Source organism: Rhea americana, unplaced genomic scaffold, assembly GCF_003343005.1.
Source record: "Rhea americana isolate MKP2758 unplaced genomic scaffold, rheAme1 scaffold_260, whole genome shotgun sequence".
NCBI lineage: Eukaryota > Metazoa > Chordata > Aves > Rheiformes > Rheidae > Rhea > Rhea americana.
Window position 1 is genome coordinate 528,482 of NW_028186380.1, and position 9,115 is coordinate 537,596.

At 57.3% G+C, this 9,115-nt stretch overlaps 2 protein-coding genes across 3 annotated transcripts in view; both read left to right on the plus strand.

Annotated features, from left to right (window-relative positions):
* The first annotated feature begins 355 nt into the window (after positions 1-355).
* Positions 356-2,247, plus strand: MYF6 (myogenic factor 6). 2 transcript variants are annotated; one of them, XM_085307654.1, is made up of 4 exons: positions 356-874; positions 1,181-1,271; positions 1,522-1,657; positions 2,149-2,247. In XM_085307654.1, the coding sequence occupies exons 1-3, from the start codon at positions 356-358 to the stop codon at positions 1,641-1,643; spliced, it is 732 nt and encodes a 243-aa protein (XP_085163780.1). In that variant the 3' UTR covers positions 1,644-1,657; positions 2,149-2,247. The 2 variants fall into 2 exon arrangements, with proteins under 2 accessions (XP_085163780.1, XP_085163779.1); XM_085307653.1 differs by lacking the exon at positions 2,149-2,247 and having other exon boundaries at positions 1,522-2,145.
* Positions 2,248-7,627: 5,380 nt separating this feature from the next.
* MYF5 (myogenic factor 5) overlaps positions 7,628-9,115 on the plus strand; it is a 6,892-nt gene continuing 5,404 nt past the window's right edge. The window contains exons 1-3 of the mRNA XM_085307637.1: positions 7,628-8,265; positions 8,755-8,830; positions 8,975-9,095. Of these exons, the coding sequence (XP_085163763.1) occupies positions 7,759-8,265; positions 8,755-8,830; positions 8,975-9,095 (704 nt within the window). The 5' untranslated portion in view covers positions 7,628-7,758. The remainder of the gene's footprint in view (positions 8,266-8,754; positions 8,831-8,974; positions 9,096-9,115) is intronic.

The following is a 9,115-nucleotide window of genomic DNA, read 5'->3' on the forward strand; positions in this document are numbered from 1 at the left end:
CCTCTCACTCGTCCACTCCAGCCTGAGTTCAGGAGCTTTCAGCTTGGGGAGGGGGAGATCATTTTTCCTTGTTTTCCTTAAAAAAAAAAAAAAAAGTTGTTCTCCTCCCCTCCCTCTCCCCCCCCCCAGTAGGAGATGTTCTCAGGACAGCGCCCAGGAGACTGGCTGAAATCAGATTTGGAGGGTGATGCACCGCGACAGCTAAAAGTTGGATAGGGTTTCAGCAGCTCCTATATAAAGCGGGGGGGGGGGGGGCTTATGTCACTGCACTAATTAAATTCCATCTGGGTTGTTCCTCGGGGTGTTTTTGAGCCTGCCACCCAACTCCGGCAGGCAGAGAGGCCAAGGAGACAGCATGATGATGGACCTTTTTGAAACTGGCTCCTATTTCTTCTACTTGGACGGGGAGAATGGAGCCCTGCAGCAGCTGGAGATGGCTGAGGGCTCCCCCCTGTACCCGGGCAGCGATGGCACCTTGTCCCCCTGTCAGGACCAAATGCAGCCGGAGGCCAGCAGTGACAGCAGCGGAGAGGAGCATGTGCTGGCACCCCCGGGACTACAACCCCCTCATTGCCCCGGTCAGTGTTTGATCTGGGCTTGTAAAACTTGCAAGAGAAAGTCGGCCCCCACGGACAGGAGGAAAGCGGCCACCCTGCGGGAGAGGAGGCGGCTGAAGAAGATCAACGAAGCCTTCGAGGCTCTGAAAAGGCGGACTGTGGCGAACCCCAACCAGAGGCTGCCSAAGGTGGAGATCCTGAGGAGCGCCATCAGCTACATCGAGCGGCTGCAGGACCTCTTGCACAGGCTGGATCAGCAGGAGAAAATGCAGGAGATCGGGGGCGATCCCTTCAGCTTCAGCCCCAAGCAGGGAAATGTAAGCTCTGCCGGCTGGTTCCTCCCGCCGCCCTGACATCCAGCGGCGGCACCGCCGCCCCCTAACCCTCTCCCCTCGTCCTTAACACGGCCTCTGCCCCAGCCCGGGCCGCCGGGCACGCAGCGGGGCTCCTTCAAGACAGTGCGAGCCCTTCGGATGTCCAGCGGGCAGCCGGCCTGCCCCGGGGAGCCGCGATCCACTCTGCTAATACGTGCCGTCTCCCTGTGTCTCTCCCTGCCCCTTCTTCCCTCCCCCTCCCGCCAAACTCCCGTCCCCTCCCTCCCCACCGACGTGTGTTTACTTCAGATCCCCAGCTCAGACTTCCTGAGCACCTGCAGCTCCGAGTGGCAAAACGTTTCTGATCATTCCCGAGGGCTAGGAGTCAGCCCCAAAGAAGGTAACCGGCACAAACGGTGCGTGTGGGCTGCGCAGCGAGCGGCAGCGGCGGCCGAGCCCCCCCGCCCCAAACGCCGCTCGCGCGCGCCGTTCCGTTACCCCTAACGGTCACGGCCCGTAACGGTCGCGCGCGGCTTCGCTCCCTCACCCTGCGGCGCTCCGGCGCTCCTGCCAGGTCAGCGCACCCGGAAGGGTCTCTGGCGAGGAGAAACCGTTTGGTCTCTAAATATTTTTTTCCTTTCTTTTTTAAGCAGGGGGCTCCATCGTCGAGTCGTCGGCTTCCAGCAGCCTTCGCTGTCTCTCTTCGATAGTAGACAGTATCTCTTCCGACGAGCCCAAACTACCCAGCGTGGAGGAAGTGGTGGAGAAATAAATCCTGTTGCTCTGGTAGTATATTTAACGGAGATGGAACCCCCTCACGCCCCAACCTAATTAATTAATTAATTAAGTTAATACAGWGGAAAGACCAGACAGGGGCCTTGTTAAGGTCGAGTCAAGGTACACCGTCCCCAAAGAAAGTGTCCCCCACAAACTCAGACTCGACTTTTTTTTTTTCTTGAGTTTTGTTTTCTTTAAACTTCGTTGCATAGACCACCCCTCATCCTTTTTTTTTATTTAAGATATTCACTTATGTACTGGTGATCCGCTTTGTCTGATTCTCACCGAAAGGTTCATTCCTGTCTGAGTGAAGCTGTTGGTTGCATTTCGTGTTAGTCGTATTTAAAGTGTTCCCGCCTCGTTTCATTTCTGTAAATAATTTTAGTACTGTTTTMTCTTTTGTAAACATGACAAATATATATTTAAATGGTGGAATGTGATATTGTATATAAGAACAGACGGATTTCTTGGATTGTAAAATAAAGCTCTTTGTGTTACAGTGTTTCTCCCCCTCGTAATTAAATAATAACCCGATCCTGGAGTTAAAATCAGCCACAGACTTCAGCGAGATCAAGCCCCGAAGATTCAGACCTTAAGTAGCCGAGCCACAAGCTGTGTGACTGGGAGGCTGCGGTCGGGACAGATTTTCCTTCGTTTTCTCCTCTGAGGAGAGTCTCTCCTTGCCTAGGACCGCTCCAGCGGCGTTATTATCCCCTCCCCTGTTTCGTTCCCGGGCAAGCAGGGCAGGCGTTTGGGGGTGCCCGGGAAGGCGCGCTGCGCTCCGCGGGCCGTTTCCTTGCAGTGCTTGGTGCAACGCGCCTCCGCTCCTCGGAAGGCTTCGTTATTGCTCCCCTAAAATGTCCAGCAGCGGCGCTTGCTTGGCTCCCCAGGACGCTTCTCCCGCCTTGTCTGGAGCTTTATATACTTTGCATATCTGAGGTGCACGTGCTGTGGGGGAATGGGGAAAGACCCAACAGCCGCAGTCCCTGAGAAGCGGCCCAGCCTCCTGTGTTTTAATTTATCACGTTCCCTGTGATCTTCTCAGCGCGTCTCACCTTTTCCTTTCGGCGCCAGAGGACTTGAACCCAGGCCCTGTCCGCAGCACAATTTATAGGCCTGCTACCCTGATGGGGCAGCGAAAGGCTCTGACAGGAGCCAGCTCCCTTGGGGGCTGGAGGGCTGTGACTTCTTCCGAGGAAAGGTAACTCCGCTTGATTTCCCTGAGCCGCGGGGAGAAGCGATCGGGGTCCCTGTGGGAGGAAGGAGTTAAGTGGCCGAAAGGGGGAGGGGTGGGGGGGGGACAACATATGAAGCGTCTCACTCAGTGATGTAAAAAAACACAGGCTCTGCGAGGATGGCGGAGCGGGAGCTACTCACAGTCGGAGCTTTACGGCTTGTAACAGATTGTTTATAATCCCAGGAAGGGGCGACCACCAGGAACTAACACACTCTTCGTTGCACTCACACACACACACACGGGCTCTCCCGACGAGTTTACAAACGCAAAGGGCTGCTACTTTAATTTTGCCCGTGGGCGCTCTCTTCGTCAACTTTAACCCTTGATTTATTTCTTGTTTTTGTTTTTTGAAAGGTCACAGCCACGTTTCTGGAAGGTCTCACCCTTCTTGACCGGCACGGGCACGGTACGTCTGTCTGACAGGGAAGCGCTTGAAAGGGACTTCCTTGCGAGCGGTCTCTCTCACGGTCCGTCCTTTCTCCCTGCTTGTGCACCGTGGCCCGCTTGAGTTTTAAATAAGTTAAGTAATCGCTCTAATTGCTCTCTGCTGGGATATTCTGTTGCAAGGACTAATTGCGGCGATCTAGTGTGATGGGCATGTAGTGAGATGACACGGCAGCACTTTTCCCACTCTCCTGGTTTGAAACAAACCCTTTCCCTTAGGGGACTCACGAGCTATGCGAAAATCGGCGCTTCGGCGAACTAATTTTTGCCTGCGCTCTGTGCGTTTTGGCCAAACAGCGAAACTGCTATTGGGGGGGGGGCGGGCTTCCGTAATCGAGAGGCTTGATCAGGAATGGAAAAATTTCGGAAAGGTTTAGTAGCCGGTCGCCTTCCTTAGTATTATTTGTTTCGATTCCCACTCGAAGGGCTGCATACAGTTGCCTACGTCTCAGGCAAAATCCCACTGAAAGAAAAGCCGCAGGATCCCCTTCCAACGGGAGGAACCGCGTTGAAGCACCTTCGAAAATACAGTATCACGCAGACGCCGTGCCTCCTGATCGATGTACCCTCATCCTAGCAATTAACCTCAACACACTGCCTTGCCCGGACCCCCGCGGCAGTGTCGCCTTCAGCAGCAGAGTAACTTGAGCGATTGTTTGGAGTAAGTTTGACTAACGAAGGGTTTTCATTAAATAAAGAAAATACCTCCCGAAGAGACTCACCGTGACCCCCGCGGCTGTGGCTTACGCGCCGGGCTTCCCAGTGAAGGTCCTCAGTGTGTTTGCAATTAAAATGTTTGTGTTTGATATTAATAACGATAATCTTTACCTAAGTCCAAACCCAAAGCAAACAGGGCCCGGGAATCACAAAATCAAAGGGTAATAACTGGCTAAGCACAAGAAGTTTGTGATTTAATCAAGTCCTGCTTTTTTTCCTTTCTTTTTTTTCCAGAAGGGCCATGAACAAGGCTAGCAACCTGCGCGCCGCTAGACGCCCGCGGCCGCCCCCAGCGCCGTTCCCCCCGCGGGGCCCTGGCGGCGCCGCGCCGCTGCTGCGCGGCCGGGGAGCCACCTGCGCGCAGCCAGAGGCAGCGCGGGGAGAGGACTTATTCCCTTTACCCCTCGCTTTTGCCGTCCTCCGAAGCGGCACGATGGTTTAAAGTCCCCCCCCCCTTTTTTTAAATTATCGTTAATTTATTTTCTGTCTGTATTTTCCTCCGTAAAGCTGCCTGCAAAGCCGAGAGGGAGGTGGGCAGCCCGGCAGTGGGCTCAGCTTGTTTTTCGAGGTCGAAGGCAACCCGGACAGGCGTCAAACCCTYGACTATTTCCACAGGGAAAAAACAAAAACAAAAAAAAACACACTACTTAGGTCGCTGCTGCCTTGAGGAGCCCGCAGGATTTTTCCAGAGCTTGCACCTTTCCGTGGAAAAATGAGCTGGTTTCCAGACAGGGAGAATGGGAGTGGGGGGCAGGGGAGGGAAGAGGTTGAATAACTGAACCATGTGCTCGCTGGGACGTCCCTACGATAGCGGGAACTAGCAACTTTTCCCAGTCTCAAGGCTGCTAAAACCCCCCTTTGATCTCTCCTGGGAGTCCCAGAAAGCCAGCAGAGGCCAATGCCTTCTTCAGCTGTCTTCTGCACAAATCCCCCTGGCAGGTACTAATGTGTTTACTTAGGTGCGCCCGGTTCCCAGCGCTGGGGGGAACCAAACGTTTGTCACACGCGGGCCCCGCTGCGAAACGCCCCCGGCGCTGGTGGCCGCGCCACGCCGCGCAGCCGCTGCGGCAGAGCCCCAGGTGCGGGGAGCCGCGGCCGCGAGGCGCAAAGCCGCTGCGCGTTTTCTTTGTTCAGCGCGAAGCTAGCAACGTTTGAGCAAGGACTGGAAACGCTGCGCCGCGTCCCCGCAGGGGGGCTGAACTTCAGGAATAGCTGCAGCAAGAGCGACTACTGCGGGGGGCTGCGGGGGACACACACGACACGAGCCTTTGCAAAGGTGCTGCCACGTTCACTATTTCGGTATTTCTCCCTGCCAGTCCACGGGGAAGCGGCCGTGTCCAGTGCTCCGGCCGCTCTCGCTTTCTGGATTTCAGTCTCCGGAGACCCGAAGTGCAGCACCATCTCCTTCTGTCTCCCCTCCCCCCCGCCCTTGCAAGCAGCAGCCTCATTAGCCAGCCTTGTAGTTTGTGTTTTCTCACCCCTCTCTTTAGTTCCACTCGCCTGCTGCACTTCTGCAAATTTGTTTTGAGATCACTTTACCAGAGGAGCTGGGCTCTCTTAAGGGATACTAATTACAGATCCTTTTCTTTTCTTCCTGAGTGACAGGCTTTCCTACCCCTCCCCCAAATATTCAAGGGAAAGAGAAACAAATTTTCTTAGGTCCTCAAAGACTTTGGGGAAAAGGCACGTTTCTCGACAACCCCAGCCCCTCTGGATTACGAGTTAAAGCTGGGAGCTAAAGGTCCACATGCAACAAGAGCAAGGAGACTGGCCTTGTGCACCCAGAGACGCACAGTGCACGCTTGGGGAGAAACCACTGAAAGGCGATGGCACTTCAAAGATCGCGTTTTACTCGTGCACAAAGCCGAAATCCGTAAACGGGTCTATTTTAGCCAGCGCAAMCGCGCTGAATCAAAATGCGTGTGCGCGCCCGCTCAGCGCAGCGAGGAGTTRAAGTCGGTGCCGAGCAGAGCCGCTTCCTCTGGCCCACGGTTTCCGAGGGAAGCAGCGGGGCACCGCCCGCCCTCAGATGTGGCCCAACTAAAGGCCAACGCGCACCTCAAAGCGGCGGAAGACCGCAGCTCTGCGCCTTCGCCTTTCTGTAACTTTATTCCTTCATCAACTTTCTGCYTTTCCTTCAGGATTCATTTCAAAGGGGGCTCCCCCCCTCTCCCGGTTTATGGCCCCAAATAAACCCCAGCAATGCACACGCAGCCTTCCCAAGCCTTTAGATTATTATGCACCCGCTCTTAGGAAGAAGGGTGTGCGTGGGTCGCAATTTCCCCGAGGAAAAGTTGTGGCCCTTGGGGCTGAAASGCGCCTGCCTCGGGGCCGGGGCGCTTTCCCGGCCGAGGTGGCTCCCGAATGCGCCGCTGCCTCCCTTGACGCTCCGTGAGCATCCGGATGGAAATGTCCCCTGTAATGTCCCCTCCTGAGAAGACACCAATTGAGGATTTATTTATTTATTTATTTGTCCTGGTCGCTGGTGTTTGGATCTCTGCTCGGTCACTCGCTTTCCGTTTGAGTCCGCCTAGGTAACATGTTTTTATTCCCAGGTACGGAAGGTCGCCTTTGCCCTCTCCTAATATTTTCCTCGACTACAAAAGCCACCTGGATGAAACCAAAGGATTCCTGCGCGTTAGCAAAAGCCTGTTAAATGGCTTCATTACCACTCTAATGACCCTTGCACAGCTCCGCTGAGCTACTGCCGCGGCTGGATCTCTGCAAAGCTTTTGTCCCTGACTTGTGTAAAGTTACTTAGGGATTGCGGGGTTAGAAATTTTACACTTCCAGGAGGGGTTTGTTGCACTGGCAGCTGGGACGCATCTGTAACGGTACAAGTTTGCCTGAAAGCAGAAAATTAGCGAGCCCAAGGCACTGCTCGGCTGCTGGGTCTCTAAGCAGCGCCGGGTCACACGAGTAGGAGAAGGAATGGGAAGGGGATTTGCCTGGGAGCGAACACGCACACTTGTCTTTTGTGAGTACCTTTGCGTGTGACCCGAGGCGAGAGCACTAAAACCTGAGCGGCGCCTCACGGCCCCTGCGACACGTAGCTGTGCATTTCTGCCCTCCAGACCGTCAATGCAAACGTCTGATGACACAAATTTAATTGCAAGACAAAACACCGCCTAAGATAAATGAAAAAAAAAATTACGTATATGTGTATCTATGAGGTCTGAAAAGAGGGGTAAAGTGTTTCAGGCTAGCTCTGGATAACGRGGGGCGGGGGGGTGAAGCAAGACACGAAAGTCGCAGTGCAGCAGTGGCAGGCTCGATGTTAATGCCTCGGCTGTCGCTGCCCCCAAAGCGGTGTGGGTTCGGGGACGACGACAAACGCCACTCGGAAAGGACYGGGAATAAATGTCAGCGTTTCACGTGCTTTTATTACCTCCCGTTCCCTTTCCGCACCCAAACTGCCACCTCGCAGACTTGGGTGCAAACTTCGGCATGCGATAGCCGGCCGTGCCGGCGGCTGCCCCACGGAGCGGCGCGTCCCCTGGGCGCTGCGGGGGGCTTGCCCGGACGGCCCCCGACGGGGGGATGTGGTGGGATATGCTAATAGCCACTAGCCGCTGCGGACCAGCCTCCCTGAACATGCAGATGTATATAAGGGCCCCCCGCATCAGCCAGAGGGACACTTCGCCCCAGGTCGCTAATTACTGAGGAAATTGCCCCGGCGAGCTGCAGAGCGACTCGCCCAGAGCCGGCGGCGATGGAGGTGATGGACAGCTGCCACTTCTCCCCAGCCGAGCTCTTCTATGACAGCTCCTGCCTCTCCTCCCCGGAGGGCGACTTCGCCGAGGATTTCGAGCCGCGGGACCTGCCTGCCTTCGCAGCCCGCCCGCCCGCCGAGCCCGCCGGCTCCGAGGAAGAGGAGCACGTCCGAGCTCCCACCGGCCACCACCAGGCCGGCCGCTGCCTCCTGTGGGCTTGCAAAGCCTGCAAGAGGAAATCCACCACCACGGACCGGCGAAAGGCGGCCACCATGAGGGAGAGGAGGAGGCTGAAGAAAGTGAACCAGGCGTTTGAGACCCTGAAGCGGTGCACCACTGCCAACCCCAACCAGAGACTCCCCAAAGTAGAGATCCTGCGAAACGCCATCAGATACATCGAGAGCCTCCAGGAACTCTTAAGGGAACAGGTAGAAAACTACTACCACCTGCCAGGACAGAGCTGCTCAGAGCCCACCAGCCCCACTTCCAGCTGCTCCGACGGGATGGTAAGAGTGGGGCATGGCGAGGAGGGGGGGGGCAGGCCCGGAGGACGGGTCCCGGGGCGGAGGGGGGGCTGAATGCAGCAGGGCCAGGAAAAGTGGGACGCGTGTAGTTAAAACAGGCCCCTTTTCAGGGACAGCCCGGCGTGCTCGGGCTCGCGTGCAGCTTTGCTAGCGGCGCCCCCAGCGTGTGCCCCGGGGACTCCTCTTCCTCCCCCTCCAAACGGGTGCTGAGGCAGCAGAGGGGCAGCTCCTGGGGCAGAGGCCAGAGAGGGAGCCCCAGCGAGTGGGACCCGGCAAGAGGGGCCAGGCCCGGCCAAGCCTGGCGCCAGCTCTTCCACGGGCGCCGGGGCTCGCTCCGCGCCGCGATGCACTTTCCCTACGGGAGCGCCCCTCACCGTAGCGGCGAGGCGGCCCCGGGGGCGGCCGGGCCGAGCCGAGCCGGGCCGGGCCGGGCCGGGCCGGGCCAAGCATTGCCCGCTGGCTGTGTTGCAGGCTGAGTGCAGCAGCCCCGGCTGGTCGGCGAGAGGCAGCAGCTTCGACGCGGTCTATTGCTCCGAAATGGCCCACGGTAAGCCCGGACACCCCCCCCCCTCCCCACACTCTTCCCCCTTTCCCCGCACTTCCCCTCCCCGCCGCTTCGCGGAGGAGGGGGGGTTGCCACGGGCCGAGCGGCGGACCCCGCTCTAACGCGGCGCCGCCCGGCCGTGCGCAGGCTGCGCGGCGGAGCAGAGCAGCGCCCTGTCCAGCCTGGATTGCCTCTCCAGCATCGTGGACCGCCTCTCCCCGGCGCAGCAGCAGCAGCAGCAGCAGCAGCAGCAGCAGCAGCAGCAGCAGCACCTCCGCCCCGCCGCCT